At 37.8% G+C, this 23800-nt stretch overlaps 1 protein-coding gene across 2 annotated transcripts in view; it reads left to right on the forward strand.

The window, feature by feature from the left end:
* Positions 1-23800, forward strand: part of LOC135699427 (UDP-glycosyltransferase UGT5-like) — a 40929-nt gene that overhangs the window by 16295 nt on the left and 834 nt on the right. For both annotated transcript variants that reach the window (XM_065219691.1, XM_065219690.1), the window contains exons 2-4: positions 8675-8973; positions 13972-14764; positions 23648-23754. In XM_065219691.1, coding sequence (XP_065075763.1) covers positions 8704-8973; positions 13972-14764; positions 23648-23754 — 1170 coding nt within the window. In that variant the 5' untranslated portion in view covers positions 8675-8703. The remainder of the gene's footprint in view (positions 1-8674; positions 8974-13971; positions 14765-23647; positions 23755-23800) is intronic.

The raw sequence follows: 23800 nt of genomic DNA on the forward strand, positions 1-23800 counted from the left end.
AGAGAGTTATGGCTGTGTACGATTTCGGTCGCAATTGGTTATAATTGGCCGCGTAATGCGCCTCTATTATACCTACTGAGCTGCTGGAACACGTTACAGTGACCTTTTCCATTTATGTTGGTTCGACACTCTCAGCAGCTTTGCCGCGCGCAGGTATTCGAGCAGTTGGTGTTTGTTTATTTATTTGCTGTTTGAGCCGCTCCAAAGCATAGAGAGTGGTGACGAGAGCACATGGAGGAACACGGCAACAGGTGGTAAACAGCTGAGCCAGGCTACTGGGTAATGGGTGTGCGAATTGAAGCACCACGGTGCGATTGTTATGCCAAGTGATTGGATGCAACTGAGGTGTATATTGTTTACCTTATGAACTAACAGAGACATGCTTCGCTGAATTGTTTGTTAGGTACAGTATAGGATTGTGGACTTTGTGTTATGGTCAGTTATATGTTGATGCGTTTAGTATTGAGTGGCCCATATTTTAAGGGATAGGTTTTTAGAGTACGTATTTAGTAACGTCTAGCTGAACCTCAATGCGTCGGCACCGTATCACACTACAGTACAATAATTGCCTCCTGCTATCGAAATCGCTTTTCCTGATTATTCTGCGTAAGTACAACTGATCTGGCCATAACTGAGTAGCAACCGTGGGCGGTCAATCATGCTTATGCTAATGCTCATGAAATCGCTTTTCCTGATTATAGCGTCAGCGTTGTTACGGTATACTTCGTAGATTGGATGCTAGTGACACTCGCGTCTCTTTTGAAATTCTCAATCAGACTGCTTTAATGAATAATGCTGGGGAGTAAACTTTGATTCCAATCAAAACAAGTAGTATACCAAAAGCATGACTGTCGCTATTCCCGGCCGCGCCCATCATTACCGTATCTAGGGATAGGGAAGGAAATGTTGATGTAGTACTTACTCAACGAGAGGCCACCGACTTAGCGACACCCTCATAAGTACTACGGAGTTGGAAAAATGTGTAGGGTATTAGGTCAGGATTTGCCTCAAGCTGGCAATACGAGCAAAAGCGGCAGCTGCTAAGCTAACCAAGTTCCTCAGTTTGTTTTCTTAGTACTGTATGGGTGAAATTTATATGAATCATATTATTACGAACTAAATAAATAAAAAGGAAGGATCTCACCCGAATAGCCCTTGAAGCTCTCAAATGCAGCTAACGTTCCGAAACGTCTCTTTGATCTTGACTAAGGAAATTAAATCGCTTTTCCTGATTATGATCACATAGAAGTTGCTATTTTCTCTTTGGCAAAATTTATCAGATGGGCAAGGCCTATTATAATGGTGGATCAGGGGATTTCGAGCATTTACTTTATCGATTAAATTGGGTTCTTATTGAAGTGAGGTAATTGCATATTCTTAATAAATGGAACCGAAATCCAAAATTTCATCAATTTTGGAGCACTGGAACTATTTCAAATAAGTGTGATTACATTAGCAAAAATCACCATCTCAGTGTTACTTTGTATGTGAGTGAGCTGTCATTTTATTAGTTTTGTGTCAAACAGTGAAGCGATTATTTTGCTCAAAATCTTGATTTAAAAATCGAGATGGAAGTAAATATGATCGAAAAAAAATATCGTTGTGCTCAGAAAACGAAGCCTTTTCAGATGTTGTATAGTAACTGATATATTTTTCAAAATTAAAGAACCCAATTATTGGCTTTATACTGTACAAATAGGTTAAAATTTACGCAGCTATATTTTTCCAATTATATTTTTCTGTGGGAAACTTAAGAAGTGTAAGAGGAAAAAACTTAAGAAGTTTCCCCTTACTCCCCTTACAACCGTGGAAGATTAAAGTTGGGTGTATTTGAAAGACTAAACGATATTTGTTGGGACCGGCAGTTATTAGGTTTAATGGGTGATTTACTGCCGGTAATCGCAAGTCAGTCCCATCTGCATTTTTATCAATTTTGAGTTAGCATCATTATTCAGTTTATGTTTTTATGTTTTTTGAGATGTGCTATTGAAAAAAGATGGTTTGTTCAAGAAAAATGAATAACAATACCAAGTTAGTCCCATTAGAAAAAAAATAAGATTTCATTAAATAAACTATAAAACAACGTCTCAGATATGTTTTTAGAATTAAAATTGTTAGACAACACATCGCATCATGAGATTTGTCTCAAGACATATTTTGTCCACGTTTCCTAGGGTATCTAAAACATGTCGGGGTGTGGCCAATATAGTTCTTACGATACTCAGTTTGACCACCAATGGATATGGCTTTGAATTCTCATGTGATTTGTTGTATCGCTTGATGGATTTTGATATAAAAAGGATTTACCACTTCCCCGGGAATACCCGGAACATGTCCGGGTGTGGCCAATATGGTGCTGGTCACTCATCATGACTCTTATTGATCTTATTTTTGAATTCTCATGTGAATTGATCGCATGGTGGGTTTGGCACGTTTGGTTCTGGTCTGATGAAGACCCATACGCACCGGAATATGTTCCGGCCATTGCTCTGGAACCAGCGGAACAAATCCAGAAACATACAATAACGTTCTATGGGACCATGCTATTTTTCTACTGTTCATTACTATGCTAAACTAATGTAGCATCGTGTTGGAATTGTGACTGACTTGCGGTTATTTTTCTCAATGACGTTAAATGTAATCGCAAGTCAGTCCCACTCAGATTTTGACTATAAAATAAAAATTTCACGAAATTTTATCCAATATTTTTTTGGTAAATATAGATGCATTCTATCACATTGTACGTTTATTTTTAAATTTATCCCTCTAAAATAAGTGTCAAATCTGAAAACTTGTAAAATCTTTGAACGCTATTTTCAAATTTCCAGGTTTTTACATATGGGACTGACTTGCGATTATGGGCAGTTTAGCCGAATGAAGGAAAATGAAAGAGCCGAGTTTTAATTTTACTCAGGAATCATGAATATAGAAGAAACCAACAATCAGCATTAACACTAATTAACATTAATGAATCAAGGTTCAGGGGCAACAGAAAATTATCGTAATCTCGAGATTTGGAATTTTTTTTCGGCACCTGGAATTATAATCATTTGTAGCTTGTAAAAATGTTCAAGATCCCATGTTAAGAAAATGTTTTAAAGTTTTGAGACTTGAAAAGAATTTCTAAACGGTATCTCAGCCGTAGGAAAAATAAATATTCAAGATCAGGGACAGGGGAGTTTTCACGGTCTACGATTCAGAATTGAGAGAAAAATAATGTAAGATCTAACTAGAAAATTGTTTAAGAATCCAAACTTGGCAAAATTGTCATGATGTTTTGGATTAAATATTAGCGACGCGAGAGAAAAAAATAACACATTTAAAATTCAGAATCCCAGTTTTACAAAACTTTGACGAAATTTCAGATCTTGGAGTTTGACAATCTTGTCAAGATATAAGGATTTTTGACAACTTTAGCTCAGAAAATTTTAAAGATCCTGGAACTCGTAAACATTTCGAAATCTTTGACAAATTGTCAGAATTCAGAAATTATTATATTGGATGGGTATTAGACTGATGCAAAATTTGACTTTTTCGCTCCACAGTGCTTAAATGGTTTCAAATCGGGTCCTGATTAGCCTCCCAAAGCTACAACTCATTTGGTTAGGAACAGACTTCGCACAAGCCATTTGAAGTTTACATGTAAATTACTATGGGAAATCTCAACTTTTTATTCATTGCCTTCTAGTCTTTTTCCATATTGAGCTGCGAAACAGTTCGATAGCCATTCTTATAGAAAATTTTCTCAGCTACAACTTTGCTGAAGATCGTTTGTATGTAAAACGAGACAGGAAAAAGTTATTAATTATTTAATAGATTGGTAAACTTATGGCATGATCAAGCAGCAGCTCTGTAGGCAACACTGTATTTTGCAGTGTGACATAGTAGCCATGATTTTTGTGTCCTATAGAGTTCTCCAGATGCGCAAGAGTGTGCGTGAGACCGCGCGCTACCTTTTTAAGTAGTTGTGATATCACGATACCTTTTTGGTTCTTCTTCTTCTTCATTTTTATATATGGATGTTGGATTTTAGTGTTCGTGAGATTGCGCTTGGAGATCTCTATTCAACGCCCCAGAAACACCAATGTTGCCTGCTGAGCAGCTGATTGAGCATGATCATAAGACATCGGCGCATTGAACCATTGATAACTTTCGATCCTTGCATTTAATCAAAAAGTGGTCTTGAACAAAGTTGTAGCTGGGAAAATTTCCTACAAGTACAGTTGAAAGTTTTCGAAGCAGACCGATATGGTGAATTATTAGATAGACATGAACAAAAATCTTGGTTTTACCATAGTAATTCCCATACAAACTTCAAATGGCTTGTGCCATCTCAGTTTTTCACCAAATGGGTTCAAATTTTGAAAGGTTAGTCAAGATCCGATTTGGAATCGTTTAAGTATTGTGGAGCGAAAATTTCAAATTTTGCATCACTCTAATGGGTATGCCACTAGTGCTCTAGTCTTTGGCCCTAACGGAATTTTAAAATAAATGTTAATGGTTTTATTTAAGCTTGCAAATGCTCATTTCTGCTAAAATACATTTTTTTCGGAAGCAACAAACTTTACATCCTCTTATTGCATCTTAAAAACACAAATGATTGTTGTAATATCTCATTATTTCATAATTAAAAAAAAAAGTATTTTAGCTAAAATGATCTTTTGCAAGCTTGGTTTTATTTGCGTCATGGCAAAATCTATAATCTACCCTTACCAGTGCTGGTAAAAATCATTCCTTCTATACTCAACATAGCTGAAAATGAAGACAACCTTAACAGATAGCCCAACTACCTGCGTGAATTTGAATTTTGCCATGATAACATTCTCTTGATCAAGGCAACCGCTGAGTTTCGAAGTCACCTGTTCTGTTGTCATATAAATATTTATAGTCATCTTGGTGGTTCCGTGAAAAACTGTTGAATACCCACAATATGGGTATTTTCGAAACGGGGACGTCGCGTAGAGGATAGAAATCGTTTATTGACACCATTTTGGGATCAATATGGCGACTTTCGGTTTAAAGAGAGAGAGAGAAGGATTAGTAATTTCCATTTAATTCCACTACCTTATTTGCTTATCCTTGACAGATACGCGTATTTCGTCTACAATGTGCAGACTTCTTCAGTGTCTTGTACTAATACTCGACTAATACTTCCGGTTTGTGAAAAACTATCAACTACCTTACAATGTAGGCATTTTCTGAACGGGAACGACTTGTAGAGGCCGGAAATCGATGGTTGACGCCATTTTAGAATCCAAGATGGCAACTACCGGTTTATGATGAAATTTCGAATATCCTTCAATATGGCATTTTCGGAACGGGGACGAAGGGTAGAGACCGAAAATCGATTATTGGCGCCATTTTGGGATCCAAATTAATTTTAGAACTATTTTTTTTTTCAGGATCATAAAAGTTCTTCAAATCTCTGGAATAATTTGTTTTGTTATGATTTACAGAATCAAATATTTAGCTAAGCTTTTAAGGCCTTGAATTCTTGAAATTTTAAACCTGGAAAATTAACAGAATTCAGTATTATTTTCAGGATTGTTGAATTTTTAAGATCTTGAACATTGAGAAATTTTCAACAACCCGGACACATAAACAGAACCGAAGAGAGATATTAGAACTTGATTTCGTTTTCAGGAGCTCATGTTTTCCTTAAGTTTGAATCTAAATCTTGAATCTATAAAAAAAATAAATGCTTTGACATAAAAATATGCGAAATCTAAAAAATCAAGGACCACATTTTTTCAAAATGAAATGAAATTTTTCAATCTTCCTGCCATCTTTGCAGCCCGGCATGGACCATTTACATTCATTTCGTGCATTTATTTACATTTATTTGCCTCTTCATTTTTTTTAATCAATAGAATTCCGTAATTCCGGTGTTTAAAGCTTTTGTAGGTTTTGATATTAGCTACAACTTTTGTAAATAACTCAAATCCATATTTCTTATGCATGACGAACTAGAGCGGGCATAACTTGTTATTGTTTTTCGATGATGTGCTGTGAGGAGCTCAGTGGCCTTAGAGTAACTGTTTTTGCGTACTGAGCAGAACATCATGGGTTTAATCTCCCCCCCCCTAACCAGTGATTTATCGTGGAAGACGTGCAGAGGATTGCTCAGCTTCCAACAAATCGAGTAGCACGTCAACCCATTCCTACCCATCATGGGAAAAAACAATGTAATTGAAAATGTGGCACAAGAGGCACTAGGATGTCGATCGACATTTGGATTGAATTTGTTTTACTATAATCAAAAAGATCTCCGATTAGCCACAAGCGTAACCTTTGAATACTTGCGCCATTGTACAAAGTACAACACGAGAATAAAAATAAAAATTTACTGTACTTTGTAAACTCGCTCAACGACAAACTAAATATGTTGCATGATAATTAATATCCATGCCCAATAGACCAACACTTGAAGAACATTTTGGAGAATATCAGGTTTCATGAAGTGACCTCAAGATGAAAATAACATACTGTTGCAGTTTGGCACAACGCGCAAATGCTCGTGTTACAAAAGTTGGCGCGAGTACTGAAAGGTTAAAGCGAATTGCCGGCCGTAAAGCATACTATGTATGAGCGAGATCGATTCCTGTTTCCTGTTTGAGTTGAACATTTTCTCGACTTCTTTGGACTTGCCACACACTATGCAAATCTTCTGTTTGAAATGCAAGGGACGTCCATTTCGAAACATTAAAAAAATAAAAATAAAAGCAATTTTTTCGTTCAAAACTGAAATTCTGTTCATGAAAATGTATTCACAGTTTCCCACTTTCAAAGCGAACACAGTGAATACATTTACGTGAACAACATTTTGGATTTTAACAAAAAACTGCTTTTCCATCCTTGAAATAAGTTCCAGTAGCATCGTGTTAATCCAGTTAGAAAAAGAAGAAGAAAAAGCAAGAGTTTGTATCCAAGACTCGACCGTAGATTTGACGTAGGATTACGTGCTCGGTATCAGTATTTGGCGACTATGTCAAGGAAACCACTTTTTGCAGGCAATCGGTGATAATTTTGAACACCATAGGCTCTTTTCATGCACCATCAATGTAGAGTGCGCTAGCCGATTTTGAGAGGAAATGTCATCCAATCTATTTGTTTACATCATAATGACTATTTTTAAAACTCAAAACAATGTACATTTTATTGCATAACTTGCAAATTTCCATCGGGAGGGGTCTTATTTTATTATTTTTTACATATTTGAACAGATGTACAGCTTAAATAACACCACGTAAAAAAAACGGAAGATGATAACCGCTGGGGCAATTTTATAAATCTTCACTTTTCTTAACAAAAATGTGGAAGCACCAGCCAGATCACTGCAAAATTGATACAGAAAACAAAATATTCCATGTGTATGATGGTTTCAAGCACCTGCGATGGATAAATTAATCAGAAAAGGTAAAAATATTTTCCTCTTCCTATGCTTCATGGCGAAAATGTCAACCCTCATCACTCTTTTGATGGTTCTCCTATTCACCACCAGAAACGATAGCTTAGTTTCTACTGGATTCGCCTATTGCTACAGTTGGACATTTGTGTAATTTTCAATAGTGACCTTTTGAAAGTTGATTAAGTATTCATTTTAGCAGCTTCGTAGGAAAAAATATCAAACGATTGGCTTGTTTAGGATTAAAATCCATCCGCTATTGACGGAGTTATAAGTGGTCAAAACCTTACCACTTTTCGTAACGCGGTTGATTTTGGTTTTTTGAAATTACACCCCCAATATTTTGCCGAATGGCGTAATCCTACATCAAAAATCCAACCGACTTGATCCAACTTTCCATCTTGGCATTAAACTTTCAACAGTAGGTAAGTTTCGGCGTTTTATTGCTATTATAATCACATCAGCCGGTGTGTAGAGTGAAAAGCAAGCAAAAGAAACCACACTTGTCAAAACAACGTCATAAAATCATCCAAGTACACAGTACGCGTCAGTAATCTAATGAGACTGCGTTACTCCATCTAAAATTCCGAGAAAACTTATTTGCAATACATCTTTAAACTGTGAAATAACAGTTACTTTTCAATGGCTGTCAAAACTGAAGAACTGTTCCATGACGTGTCTATCGTAAATTATGCCATTAGTTGAAACTAATTGTATTGCTAGCTAATCTCTACGCCATCTAACTGTTTTAGATTTGGAGTCACCGTGCTACCGGCAAGCGTCCACTAATATGTCGAAGCTGCTCACTTATCTGAACCAGACACCCAACTGATGGATTACCTAACACTTTAACTACCTGATCACTGATCTTACTCAATTTAAGTAATATTGTTCCCTCGCTCTGGCCTCGTCTGAGTCTGAGCTGAGTGGAAATCTCCTAGCAACACTCCTTAAATAGAACGCGTGTACACGCGCAACCGAATCTTTAAGAAGTCAAACACCGTGAAAGGGGAGACGAAAAGACCTTGGCTTCGACTTATGTGCCAAATTATCTCTCCACACTGCTAGCGACTGCTATTGAATGCTAATCAGCTCCGCCATCCATCCGCTCGAGTCGTTGGAGATTAATTCTTTCGATTTTTTTTTGTGTTCTGCACACGTTCGCTTGACTTATCTGGACCTACCCTATATCAACGGGTCGACGCGTTGATTTTGGCAAAACAAGTTTTAACATTTTAAACTAAAAGCGTGTTTCTTCCTTCGCAACAGGTTGGATGAAGTGAGACGTCGTCGCCAGGATGAAACCGTTGCTCCATCAGTGCTGTGCTGTGATATTAGTCCTACTAACGCTGGGATGTGATCCAACTCGATCGTACAAAATTTTAGGCCTGTTCCCGCACCCGGGCGCCAGCCATTTCCAATTCTTCGAGCCGGTTCTCAAAGGATTGGCGGCGGCCGGGCACGAGGTAACGGTCGTGAGCCACTTCCCGAACGCCAACCCACCGCCCAACTATACGGACATCCCACTGGAGGGCATGAAGTCGCTATCGAACTCGGTTAGCTTTGAGGTGAGTGACGGACATGTAATACAATACCTTGCAGTGGAACACGATATTTGGCGAATTTGACCTTTGGATAGGATTGCAAAAAAATTGGTTAGAATAGTTTACATTACTTGAGTGGTTTAGAGTGATTGCTAGACAAAAAAAAAATAACGAACCTCTCAATCATCGAATGATTTTAATCGATCAATGTCTTGTAGTAAATTATCGGCACGGTGGATTTTTTTTTGCCCTGAATTCATTGGAATTTTACATTTCCTTTCAAGATTTTATGTGTTTATGATACCATCTCTTTTTGTGATTCTAATTGATAATAGTTAACTCAAATCCAGCAAAAAAAAAAACGGATTTCATTGGTTTCAACATAAACAAACAAATAAAACATATCCTGCTTCAGACCAATAACTTGATTTTATTCGTAAATATTTTAATTGATTTTATAATCCGACCCTTAACAACACATTATTCCGAGCTACGTGAAAAGCATTCTAATACCCCGTACAGACTATGGCTTATATCATGTAATATAGGCTGTCTTGCAATGAGCACTCATACATCTAGTTTACACTGGAAATCCTATGTATGAGTGCTCATTGCAAGACAGCCTATATTAAATGATATAAGCCATAGTCTGTATGGGGTATAACGTTTTTTAACACACTACATCACGTTCTCAAAAGACAGTGATCTAATGAATCAGCGCAATCTAATCTATGCCATATGACATACATATTAATAATCACCAGTAATGCGCACAGCATTAGTGATTGAAACTGCCAGTAAGTTTCCCGTAGGATTGAGTGACAGATGACTAAATTGGTCCTATTGGACAACTATTTGAAGCTTTATTAACATTTAGTTGATCTTCCATTGAAATATTGAGATTGTTTAGAAGTGGATATTGTAGTAGATATAAGTCTCATGTTTTGGTATTGTTAAGTTAACTTGTTTTCTTTAGGTTTTGATTAGCTTAATGCTAACAAAACTGTCCAATCGAAATATAAATAGGGGAAATGATGGCTTCGGCATGCCAGACTATTTTCGGCAACCCAGATTGAAACACTATTTTCACTAGATTTTCTTACGAAAACACTTCACTGAATGCATGCAAACGATTCTTTGTGCTTTCAGCTTCAATTTGACTATATTTTTACCACTGAGAAAAAGCAATCTAGCAAGGTTTTCTTGAAATGAAACACACGCACTACAAATTGTAGCTGATTTCGAGTTGCCGATAATAGAACAGCAGATTTACATGCAGTTCAAATGGAACGGTTGCCGAAGAAAAACTGGTTGCCGACAATACTCGCTCTCACTAGAGAAGATTGGAGCTTTGTAAAAGTGTTTCAAAACAGTTTTTGACAATTCTTTCGACTGAAATTGTTAGAGCAGCTGGCAGCAAAAGATTGTAAACAAACCAATACCGCATATGTGTGCGTTCCATAGAGAAAAAGGCTATAGAAAGAAGATCGCTGCTTAGGTTGCCGAGAATACGTAAATTCCCCTACATAAAGATATATTTAGTTTTGCAAATAACTTTTAAATATTAAATTTCTTCAGCCTTCATTTAGCATTTCAATATTCACATCGAAACCTGTTGATCCACTTTTAAAGGGTGATGCGGTCAAAATTTGGTCAATATCAACTTGACGTATTTCTTTCAATTTTGCATTTAAAAAACCTGAACACCCCTCATTTTGAAGGTGTGTGTGTGTGTAGAATGTTGCTCCTATTTTGATTTTGGAATTCACTCTTCAGTTGTCAAAATGCCGTCCAAGCAAGAAGAGCAGCGTATCAAAATTTTGCTCGCGCATCGCGAAAATCCGAGCTACTCGCACGCAAAGTTGGCAAAATCGCTAAAAGTTGCCAAATCAACCGTTACAAATGTAATTAAAGTGTTTGGGGAACGTTTGTCGACAGCCAGGAAGTCTGGATCGGGGGGAAATCGAAAACCGGAAGCCGCAAAGACGACAAAGAGAGTTGCCGGTAGTTTCAAGCGAAACTCTAACCTCTCTCTCCGAGATGCCGCAAATAAGCTGGGTGTATCGTCTACAACCGTGCATCGAGCCAAAAAACGAGCCGGACTATCGACTTACAAGAAGGTAGTGACTCCAAATCGCGATGATAAACAAAATACGACGGCTGAAGCGCGATCCCGGAGGCTGTACACGACGATGCTGACGAAGTTTGACTGCGTGGTAATGGACGACGAAACCTACGTCAAAGCCGACTACAAGCTTCCGGGACAGGAGTTTTATACGGCAAAAGGAAGGGGAAAGGTAGCAGATGTTTTCAAGCACATGAAACTGTCAAAGTTCGCAAAGAAATATCTGGTTTGGCAAGCCATCTGTACCTGTGGCTTGAAAAGCAGCATTTTCATAGCTTCCGGGACTGTCAACCAAGAAATTTACGTGAAAGAGTGTTTGAATAAACGTCTGCTGCCTTTCCTGAAGAAACACGGTTGTTCCGTACTGTTTTGGCCGGATTTGGCATCTTGCCATTACGGTAAAAAGGCCATGGAGTGGTACGCCGCCAACAACGTGCAGGTGGTTCCCAAGGACAAGAACCCTCCCAACACGCCAGAGCTCCGCCCAATTGAGAAATACTGGGCTATTGTCAAGCGGAACCTAAAGAAGACCAAAAAAACTGCTAAGGGCGAGCAGCAGTTCAAGGCAAACTGGCTTTCTGCGGCGAAGAAGGTGGACAAGGTGGCTGTACAAAATCTGATGGCAGGGGCGTAAGGCCCGGCAATTCGGATTTGGAAAAGCGGAATCCTAACTGAATATTTTTCCTGAATTTTATACTAATTGAACTTGAAAAAGAAATTTAATTTGATTTTTTAAATAAACGATTTCACCGATTTACACGCGTTTTCCCTTGACCAAATTTTGACCGTATCACCCTTTAGTTTGATAAAGGAGATTCTTATCTAGTGTCCAAAACGTCAAATACTACAGGGAAAGGTTTTGCAGCTGAGATAATAACGAAAGAGAAAATCGATGAAGAGAATCGATCAATGCAGATAGGACCATTTGAAATGTTCATCGAATATTTCTTCTTTGGCAACATGGCACAGTACTCGCTGACCATTTGAATGTCACTGGCCAATCCAACACTGTTGTTATCATTCTCTGGAGGGGGTCGGTCGATTCCAAGAATTGTTAAAGCATACAGAGGATCACTAACTGGTTGTTTCATGTTCTTATAACATCTAAAATGGAAATATATTCTTTATCAACACGTACCGTTTGGGATTGTAGTCCTTCAACCTTTCATTTTCATTTTCTCCAACATTAGATCCTGCTACACCTTCCGTTGGATCGTGATGTAGGTCCGGTACCTTCTTTCTTCTTTTTGAATCCTTGAATTTTCAGCAGCTTCCGAATGACGGTAGTTCACTCAATGTTGGTGGAAGCTGCAAATTCCTTATTATTTTTTGCTTCCAACAGGCAAAATAAACAATATTTCGGTTCCTCGTTCACAAGTAAAAGTTACTTTCACTAGGGATCGATCCGAGCTTCAATCGTCTACTTGAACCCCCATGACAAGTTTTTCGGTTTGGAGTTGGAAAACCACCGGCTTGCTGGGATTAGGATACAAATGGCCATGCAATTTTGTAGAGCAAAACAAAAACAACAACGAGTACCGTGTTATGATTATTTGTGTCGGGGACATTAGGTCACACATACAGTCACTGTTAATAAGCAGTGCTTCAATGTTCCAGAGGCGCTGTTCAATGATTATCAGTGACGTTCGACATTTGTATGGGAGAAGGGAACAGTTGTCAGTCTTCTTGATTTGTAGTCTTCGATTTTATGTCAGAGGAATCTCATTTTGCTAATTAGTTAATAACTAACTAATCTGACGTTCAATCCAAATGCGCTCTTGAGCAAAGTTTCAGCTGAAAAAAATTACATTAGTACAGATAGCAAAATTTTTCGTTGATCATTACCATAGAGGTAACTCTAAGACTAGCAGATCCCGTAGAAACGTGTTCAACTTTTTGGCTCAGCTCTGGTACCATCTTCGGTCCCAAGCTAATCGATGCACCCCACGAAACATATGAAAATCCACGAACCCCTCATTTTATCTGTCAAACTTTCATAGCGAATCAAAACAAACATAGTGTAGTACTGGAATTTATACTAGAATGGGGTACGTAAATCGATTTGCTTGGGACCAATAGGCTAGTCAAGTAGTGAGCCAATTTAAAATCGTTAGATTCCACCGGTTGTCATTACAACGAAGAGCTAGAACGATGAAAACAAAAGCTCGAATTTTTTGTCTAATAGTAATTCCCATATAACCTGCACAGGGCCAGTGCAGTATGAGGGTAATGTGCTCAAATTTTGGAAGAATTACCTGGTCCTGAATTGAAATCAATTAAGTTTAGTGGAACACTCTATTACATATATTAGTCAAATGAGCGGTTCAAAATTGTAATTCAAATGAAGTAATCATGCAAACCAATATATAGCAATTATTTCCTATTTCCCCACGCACCACAAGTAATTTTTTGTTGTTGTTTATTAATTTATTTGATAAGGCACAACCAAATTAACTTTACAGAGCCGAGGATTCTTGGTCACTATATAATACATCTTAAAACTATAGTCAAAAGGTACAACACAATAAACACTTTATCTTCCGCTATCCAAAAAGCCTCCTCCATCAGAACTGGAGCCGCTTCCAGTTTTTTCATTGTATGGCAAATTGTTGTACGCCAACGAGGGTCAGAGCGCGTCCATTGCAGCAATGGACGCAAAACGTGGTCAGCACTCACACACTCATCACTAAACGGTTGCTTTCCAAAGTCGACGACGCATCGACCGAAAGAACTGCTGATGAAGAACAATGAGGAGGACCACACAATGGTTGCTGCCGAGAAAACAGACGATCGAGTAGCACACATCGAGAGTGGCCTGCTTTTGTCGACAGCCGAGTGAACACTGCACCACAAGTAATGATCTCCCCAATTATTAACTCTCTCTCTCTCTCTTCTAGCTCTTCGAGTACCGGCCGGCCTTTTCGCACTTTATGGAATTCTTCATGCTGTACGACTGGGGCAAGCAAGCCTGTGATAATGCACTGAACTCGGCCGCCATCAAGCAGGTGCTGGAATCCAAAGTCCAATACGATCTGGTACTGGTGGAACAGTTCAACAACGATTGTATGCTCGGTGTGGTCCATATGCTGAATGCCCCCTTCATCGGGTTGAGCAGTTGTCCGTTGATGCCGTGGCATTACGATCGGGTCGGTAACCCGATCAATCCATCCTACATCCCGTCGCTGTTCATGGGCTACTCGGAGAAGATGACCTTCTCCCAGCGAACGGCCAACTTCATCACGGCCTATGCCTTCAAGTTCATGTACAGTTGGTTCAACGACAATGCCGCTAATGCCATGCTGAGACAACGCTTCGGAGACAGCATGCCGGATATTAAGGACCTGCAGAAGCGAACCAGTATGATGTTCGTCAATCAGCACTACTCGTTGAGCGGACCCAAACCTCTGACGCCGGCTGTGGCCGAAATTGGAGGAGTTCACATTCAGGATTTCAAAGAACTTGACCCCGAACTGAAGCAGCTACTCGATACAGCCGATCATGGTGTGATCTACATCAGCTGGGGTTCCATGATTCGGGCGGAAACGCTTCCGGATGACAAACGAAATGCACTCCTCAGTGCACTGGGCTCGCTCAAGCAACGAGTCATCTGGAAGTGGGAGAACGAAACCCTACCGAATCAGCCGTCCAACGTGTACATAAGGAAGTGGCTGCCACAGAAGGAAATTCTATGTAAGTATAGCACACGACCGACATTTGCATACATATGGTCTGAAATTGACTGCAATTTTAGTAATGTATACCTGTCTTACTAATTCCTACTTCTGCATTTAGACAACACAATGACTTCAAGAGCAAATTTTCATTACGTCGAATGTAACAAAGGTAAACAAAGTCGAGCTATCAGTGTCAATCGATGCTCCTGCTATTACACTATATACTGTCCAAATATAGGATCACATCCCATTTTTAAACTTATTTACCAGTCGAATTGCTTTTTGACGTAATCACCTTCCGATCAAAATAGTTTTCGATGTTACTTAAGTCACCCAATTTCTATGGAGATGCCGTTTGCCTTAAGTAACAGCACTGAGAAACCCGTGAAAAGTGTACTTTCGTCGTTTCGCTTTCTCATTATTAAAGTGAATAAATCGAACTGTTTGTTGCTAAGATGATTTCGGTGGTCCTAAAATGATGAATGGGCTTCACGTAAGGAGACGTAATTGATAATTCTCCCGAATATCCTGGTAAATACACTTTGACTTAAGTAACAATAGGGGCCACCAAACGACGCATAATAACTTTTGACTCAAAAACCAGTATTTCTTAGCATGAAAGCTAGCGATTTGCCTTTGTATGATTAAAACCCGGCTGAATATGTTAAACATTGCTATCACTATGAGGTTATATGTGTTTAATTGGAAATAGGAATAACTTTTCGGTCATCAAAACAAAACTTTATTCTTCTCGGATCGGTGCGAATGTTACTTACGACATAATGAAAATTTGCTCTTGACTTGTTACCGCATCTATGCATAGGGGAAAGTGGGGTATTGTGGTCACTCGCTCAACAACCAACTTATTGAACAAATTATATAAAAAAAATCTTATGCTGGCTAATGCTTGAAGCCTACTTGAACTATCCATTTAATTTTAGCCTAAAAAAATACTTTTCTCTAGTGCCAATATTCTAAAAAAAATAGACTAGTCAAAATGTCAAAAATGTTATAAGATTTCTGAATCAGAAAATATTGTCTATTAGTAGTTTCTTATATAATATTCCTTCAGTAGCTATATTAATGGTTTTTGGTTTCTTATATGTTTTTCTAGTTTTTAATAAACATTAAAGTTTTTCTTAACAAAATATTGCTTCTAAGGTCACCTGGGGCAATATGTGCCCCACTGATATTTCGAACATTTTCTACTTAAATTTTTCAATTTTACATTATTCCTTTTATTAATATGACTGTATCATTCACAAGTCTGAAAAATATAACCCGAAATAGGCAGTACATTTTAAATTTAATTTATTCTACAGAAAATCATTGTTTCTTTTAAATCTTTTTTGCTAAAACCGTTAATTGCTGACCCTTCTTAAATCCTCATGAAAACAGAATAGTCTTACCGGTTGTTTACTAGGGCGATAGGTTTTATTTCGGTTACAAAACGATCTTTAACATCATCATTATGTATTAATAATGTAAATAGGGCTTGAGACTATCAAATTGGTTAAAATTCATTCGAATTTTCCACTGAATTTGGTATCATTAGTAATGATATTCGTAAGGTGGCCATACTGCTCCACTTTCCCCTAATGCCAAAAATTGTGTATTTTTCCGTCACTTCAGTAGACACTAACCGGCGGCGCCGCATTTTTTTTCTGTTTCATGTCTATTACCGTCAGTCTCAAAATTAGATCGCACGGTTACCAAGCGTGGTACGAAAAAAACGACCCATTCTGTTGTACATAGTGCGACGTTCACAATGTTGGGTTAGGTCATTAATATCGTGCGCAACTGTTGAATGCCAAAGTCCAGTGTGAGAAGAAATCAGACAAAAAAATCCAACTGCGGTAGCATTTTTTCGGTTTCGCCAAGAAGCCGCTGCTTTTTATAAACAGTAACGGAATGCTTGACAACGCGGTCGTTAGGCAGCAGCCGAGCGAAGATTTATTGATATTAATTGGAAGATTGTGTATGGAAGAGCTTGCTGTTATATATAATTAGGCCTTCAGAACACGTTCCATTTCTATGGGTGACAAAATTTGATTGTTAATTAGGGTTGTTAGGTGTGACAAGAATTTTGATCATGGTTGAAAACTTTTAATTATTATTATTATTATTAGACAGCTATATATGGTTTTTATTATGGTTTAATCTGATCGTATAATTTACATGGTTTACAATTATCTGCTGTCATTTTGCTCTAACTTTTAAATCTTATTCCATTCACGTGATCAGCGTGAATCAGGCAGCATTAGCAGCCATGCTCTACAAAGTGCCATAATAGTAGAATGAGAAAGTTTTTGAAGCTTGAGATTTTTTTTTTATTTGGCGAATTTCTGGATATAATCCATTTTTATTCAGATTGAGTAGGGAGGCGTACCCGAGCAAAGCTGAAGATCAAATTGATATTATTTTTTTCTGTTATGGCGTAATTTATTTTGAATACTCCAATTGATCTTATTTTGGTAGACTTAACTTAACACAAAAAAAATGAGAGCAAAATTGTACACTGTTGAATCAAACGGAAAACTAATCCTGCTTTCAATGAAATCGATTTGATTACTGATTTTGCATTCACAGTGATTAACTGAATACGGGCCTGGCGTTAGCATCTATACTTCTCACGCTGAAGACTTCAGCCTAAATCTCCGTGACCCGGGCATGTCCCGCTTGACCTAAACAATAATCGTTAGTTCAACGACAGATGAACTTAAATTGAATTTTAAACAAGACGTTAACAGCAGAAGGCCGGCGCCGGTGGTGTAGTGGTAAGCGTGACTGCTTTCTAACACCCCGATGGGTCTGGGTTCAATCCCAGCCGAGGTCGGTGGGATTTTTCTGAGGCATAAAAATCTCTGGTCACGTCTTCCTTCGGAAGGGAAGTAAAGCCGTTGGTCCTGGCCCATGTGTATGTGTGTTAAATGGGTGCGATATCCTACGCAGGTGTGGAAGCTGCCTTCCTGCACATTCGATGTCCGTCGGTGATTGGCACTAGATTGCGGAACAGAGACCGACGTTAAATAAAGGAAAGAAGTTAACAGCAGAACTTCATGTTAAGTTGCTTTCATGTAAATAATAAAATAAATAAAAAATAAATTTTTATTATGATAGGATCTGCAAACTTTAATCACCGACTAACCGACGTGACAGCTCATACAAGCTACTTTCAAATTCGTGCCCAAGACGCCATATTTAAAATACGTTAAACACTACCGGCATCTACTCATCCGATCGCGTCATACCATAAGCAAGGACATGAACCCACGTATAATTTATATTGCCTTGGTTAGCGTCTCACCTCGTTTGACAGATCGATCGCCTGTTTGAAAGTTTGAATCGCTCGTTTGACAATTTGAATCGTGGACAAACGAAATGCTCCTGTGGCATGTCGGTTCGTCGGAGCTTTAATATCGATTTACTTTCATTTTGTTAACCGACTTTGCTCGCGAGTTTGCTCGGGCATCTGGCCCATTTTTATTGTCATCTCTCACTTTTTCCCTATGGAGTTATAACATAGAGGTAACTCTAAGGCTACACATCAAATTTAAATCGCTGAACATCAGCAAAATTTTGCTGATTTTAGACTTGATGAAAGATCATCAAACGTTCCAGCAAAATAATGCTGCTGAATTTTTCAGCAATTCCAACTTCTATCAAAATGACAACCTTGTACTGAAAATCAGCAATATTTCTTTCAGCAATTAAAAATTTTGACATTTGGCAGCATTTTGCTGATTAAACAATTAAATTCAGTAAATCGAATTTGTTTTCACTATATGAGCTTCCAGCTTCTGTAAATATACGAATAATAAAGATAAAATCACCAGACTCCTTTCCAAGTATCGTTTATTATATATAACCAGTGTCCGAGTCGTGTCCTTACCTACATAATTTTATCTATTTGTAGTTTTTTTTAGCCTCCTGCGCCTTGAATGGTGGTGTACGAATGCAAAAATACTTGCGACTGTGATGCTAACAGTTTGACAGCTCTTTTACTGGGTGTTAGTTTATGTTAGCTGATGTTATCAGTAAAACTATCATTTGCTGATTTTCAGTAAAGCATTGGATTACTGGTCATGATCCAGCAATCCGTTTTACTGATATTGAAAACTTAAATTTGGTGTGTAGGAACTCAATGCATGCCCACGTAAACCATCATAACCGTCGGGTAGGGGAAGTCGTCCCATACCCGATGGTGTTGTTGATTTGCGTTGGCGAGCCTTAACTTTCTAGAATTCAGCGGACTTTAAGTGTAAAAATTCATTGGTGTTGATTCAAATGTTAAGATTTACCTACTCTTTGCATATCTATAGTAAGCTATGATTCTAATCTATCAATTACTTTAAAGAAAAACAAATTTCAACAACTGAGTGAAAAGTTATTAACAAATGAGTAGTTGGTGTGTACAACTGTGCATTCCAAGCATGCTTGAGATCTCAATTTTGGCATTTGGATACATTGTGTTTCAGAGCATCTATTGACCAAATTTGAAGGCTCTAGCACTTTGTTTACGCCCCTAACGATAATAGGTTAAGTTATTGCCGAAGTCGACATTTTCCCTACATGGTTAAGGGCATAGCTTTATCGGAATCGAGAAAAGACATAACAACACAAAATCCCATTAACACACGTGAATCAGCTTCGGCTTTACTTCGTGAAGCAACTTTCCAACGATTTGGTCGTTTCCTTCTACCGGCCCAAGCGAGCTATATTGGAAAAGTTGTTTGTCATGAAAAAAAGGAAGAAGATTATATCATTATTGTTTTCCATTTCTGTTTATTGTTTCGATTTGGTCATTACTAGCAACAGTGGAAATTCGCGACAAAACAATCCAAATTTCACGGTCGCCAAATGTGAAAATGAATTGTCGCGGCGATTTCGCGGCAATATTTGAACGCACAAAAATCATTGTAACATTTTCTCCATTTAAACAATAATTTACCAAGAAATACTTAATACTGAATTCACTAGATTTGTAAAATTTAGTTGTCTCAAATTATGATTTTATTTCAAAGATCTAGTTGTGAATAATTTTTAAACTGCTCGAATGAAATTTAGACTTTGTCAAGTATTATTTATGTGACCTAATAACAGCTACATAAAAACAAATAGACCATCAACACTATGGTTTGGTGTCAATGTCTAAAAGTTGTCTCGTTGTTCTAGATAAAACATAAACCTAAACATTTTATTGCATTTCAAAGTTCGAGTGGCAGTAAACGTAATAAATTGATGAAAGTAACATTGATCCAAAAACCACAATGTCAACGGTTTTATTTATAATGAGAGAGTTGCTATACTAATATCAACATAAAACTTTAGTGCGATAATTTATTTGCTAGAGAAAGTTCTAAAGGGATTGATAGTTCCGCTAGAGTACGGCAGTGTGAAAATTTGAACAGATGTTCAAATTGAGCGATGCGACAATACTTATTAAACGCACACTCCCTTACATAACTCATACATTGATGGAAGATGGGATTTGAGATATGTCGAAACCCATCGAAATAGCCTTGTAATAACATACAACCACTCCCCCCCCCCCCCCCGTTCCTTCCCACTGGAATTGAACCCAGGTCCAATTATTAATTAAGAGCTTTCGATGCCTGTACCGTTTTTGCATTAGTATAATTGTGAACCGAAAAAAACCCTAGACCGGGACTGGGAATCCAACCCAGCCACCTCCAGCATGGTCTTGCTTTGTAGCTGCACCTTTACCGACTGAGCTAAGGGAGGCCCCATTCCACCTTGGTGTCCCTTTGCATAGTAAGAGAAAATTGTTCCCCTTTGTATAATAGAAGGTGAACATTTTTCATATGATATTTTCACCTTAGTGCCCCTTTGCATAGTTGGAAAAAAATCGAAGCCGCCATTTCGAAAGTTTTACAAGATTCAAAATGGCCGAAACTCTCCCTAACTCGATGGAACTCCAAGCTACTTGGACCACTCTACCCATACACCTTTCCCAAATTTACCTCCCTAACCCGATATCCTCCTTAACTCCATGGTCGCTTCAATATCGAATTAGGAAATAGTAACTGTATATTAAACTAATGAAAAATTTCAAATTTTCGCTCCACAGTGCTTAAACTGTTTCAAATTGGGTCCTGCCTCCCAAAATTTGAACTACTTTAGCAAGAAACTGACTTGACACAAACCATTTCAAGTTTATATGGGAATTACTGTGGGAAAACTTATGTTTTTGTTCATATCTATCAAACAATTCACCACATCACTATGCTTTTAAAAATTATAACAGTGATTGTAGCAAATTTTCTCAGCTACAACTTTGTTGAAAACCACTTTCAATCAAATGTAAGGAACAAAAGTTGTTAATGATTCAAGTCACTGATGTCTTATGATTATGCTCATTCAACTGTTCAGCAGGCAACATTGGTGTTTCTGGTGCGAAGAATTAGAGCACAAATATCATGGCTACTATGTCACACTGCAGAATACAGTGTTGCCCACAGAACAGCTGCTTGATCATGCCATAAGATTATCAATCTCTCAAACAATTAATAACAATTTAATTTGACATTTGGCTAAAAAACGATATTCCGCAAAGTTGTAGCTTAGAAAATTTCCCGTAAGAATAGTTATAGAATATGGAAAATGGGTAGAAGACAATGAACAAAAAGTTTGGTTTTCCCATAGTAATTTCCATGTAAACTTCGAATAGTTTGTTCCAAGTCAGTTTCTTACCAAATGAGTTTAAATTTTGGGAGGCTAATCAGGACCTGATTTGAAACCGTTTGAGCACTGTGGAGTGGAAATTTCAAATTTTGCATCAGTCTACTGTATATTCATTTGATGAAGATTTCCATTTGTAGAAGAATTTTTAATTTTGTATGGGAAGTGGAATAAAAAAAATCAAAAATGGCTCAAATTTGACCAAACCTTGAACTTAGATTGGTAATACCACGTAATACTATGCAGAACAACTTTGTCCAAGATCGCAAATCGATTTGACTTCTGGGAAAAAAGTTATTAGGTATTATTTTACTTTATGTCAAGTGTTCCGCGCATACCTACAGGCGTATATATGAGTTTGTAGGTATGTGCGGAGCACTTGGTCTAAAGTCAAATAATAATCAGCTTTCGACATTGTTCCACTTAGTGTATTTTATCTATATCCGAGGTTTGTGCAAAATTGAGCTGTTTTTGAATTTTTGACAGGTATGAGGAACAGCTTTGTTCTATTTCCCATACAAACTTTAGAGATCTCCCGCATATCCAGCTCTTACCTAAATTCGATCAAATTTTGCACAGCTGTGGCGAGTAGGGGGTTGTTAAGTTAACCCACCCTTGTGCTGATGGATGTGGGTGGCTTCAGAGCATCAGATGAGCGCATAGAGCGTTCATAGATCCACTCAAAATTGTGGATGGCTTCAGCCATTGTCGAAGAGTGAGATGAAAATTGGTCGCCAGAAATCAGGTCGAAAGTTGTTTTCCAGTTATTACTATATGTTACCATTAGACTGATGCAAAATTTGAAATTTCCGCTCCACAGTGCTCAAACGGTTCCAAATTGGGTCCTGATTAGCCTCCCAAAGTTTGAACTCATTTAGTGAGAAACTGGCTTGGCACAAACCATTTGAAGTTTATATGGGAATTACTATGAAGAAAGCATAATTTCAGTTCATATCTAATTCAAAATTCACCAGTTAACTCTACTTTAGAAAATGATAGCTGAGCTTGTTAAAAATTTTCCCAGCTACAACTTTGTTCAAGACCACTTTTCGATCAAATGTAAGAAACAAAAGTTATAAATGATTCATGTCAGTGATGTCTTATGATTATGCTCAATCAACTGTTCAGCAGGCAACATTGGTGTTTATGGCGCGTAGAATAGAGGACAAAAATAGTGGCTACTATGTCACACTGCAGAATACAGTGTTGCCCACAATACAGTTGCTTAATCTTGCCATAAGATTATCAATCTCTTAAACAATTAATAACTATTTAATATGACGGTTGGCTGAAATCTTCTGCAAAGTTGTAGCTGATAAAAATTCCCATAAGAATAGCAATAGACTTTGTTAACAATACAATATGTAAAAAGGGTAGAAGACAATGAACAAAAAAATTTGTTTTCCCATAGTAATTTCCATATCAACTTCAAATGGTTTGTGCCAAGTCAGTTTCTCACTAAATGAGTTTAAACTTTCGGAGGCTAATCAGGACCCGATTTGAAACCGTTCGAACACTGTGGAGCGAAAATTTCAAATTTTGTATCAGTCTAGTGACCATCATCAGCAAAAAGAAATCAAATAATTTTAAAACGTTCAATTTGGGCACAAACCTAGTGCAATTTTTCATCAATCCTTTAAATTTGTCGAACCTCTTAACGGAATCCCTTTATGAAGAGCTTTGAGTGGGTTGGTTTATTTCCTTTAAATTCCGTTATAATTGCTTATCTTTTGACAGATACGCGTATTTCGTCTACTACTTGCAGACTTCATCAGTGCCAAGTACTCAACACCTGGTACTGGTTTCGATTAGACAAACATAGGTTAGAACTAAATGTATGATTACGGACAATTCTGAAGTAAATAAGTCAAAAACTTGAATTCATAGGGAGAAGCACACGTTTACAATAAGCTGAAAAAATCCAATTTCTTAGAGTTTTCATAGACTTGAGCCCAACAATTCGGGTTTTCATACCGCATACCTCTACTATTAATTATTACAAATATGTATGATCATCTTGATTCTCCACCCATCTTCAGATGTTTGTTTTAAACTATAATGAGTATAGTATATACATGATTATTCAACGGAATTCATATTTTGAATTAGTCACGTCCGTTTAGTGAGTAATGGGCGTTATTTTCTCGTGACATACATACTAATTATTGCACGTATCTCCATCTTATTCCTATCACAGGTCATCCAAAGGTTCGTGTCTTCATGAGCCACGGTGGACTGCTAGGAAGTTCCGAAACTGCCTACTGTGGCGTTCCGGTGGTCGCCACTCCCATGTATGGAGATCAGGTATGATGGGAAATGACAAGAAGTCTATAATTGCATGCCTAATCTA

The sequence above is a fragment of the Ochlerotatus camptorhynchus genome, unplaced genomic scaffold (assembly GCF_037179485.1).
Source record: "Ochlerotatus camptorhynchus isolate MF236.1 unplaced genomic scaffold, CSIRO-AGI_Acam_v1.1 ptg000108l, whole genome shotgun sequence".
NCBI lineage: Eukaryota > Metazoa > Arthropoda > Insecta > Diptera > Culicidae > Ochlerotatus > Ochlerotatus camptorhynchus.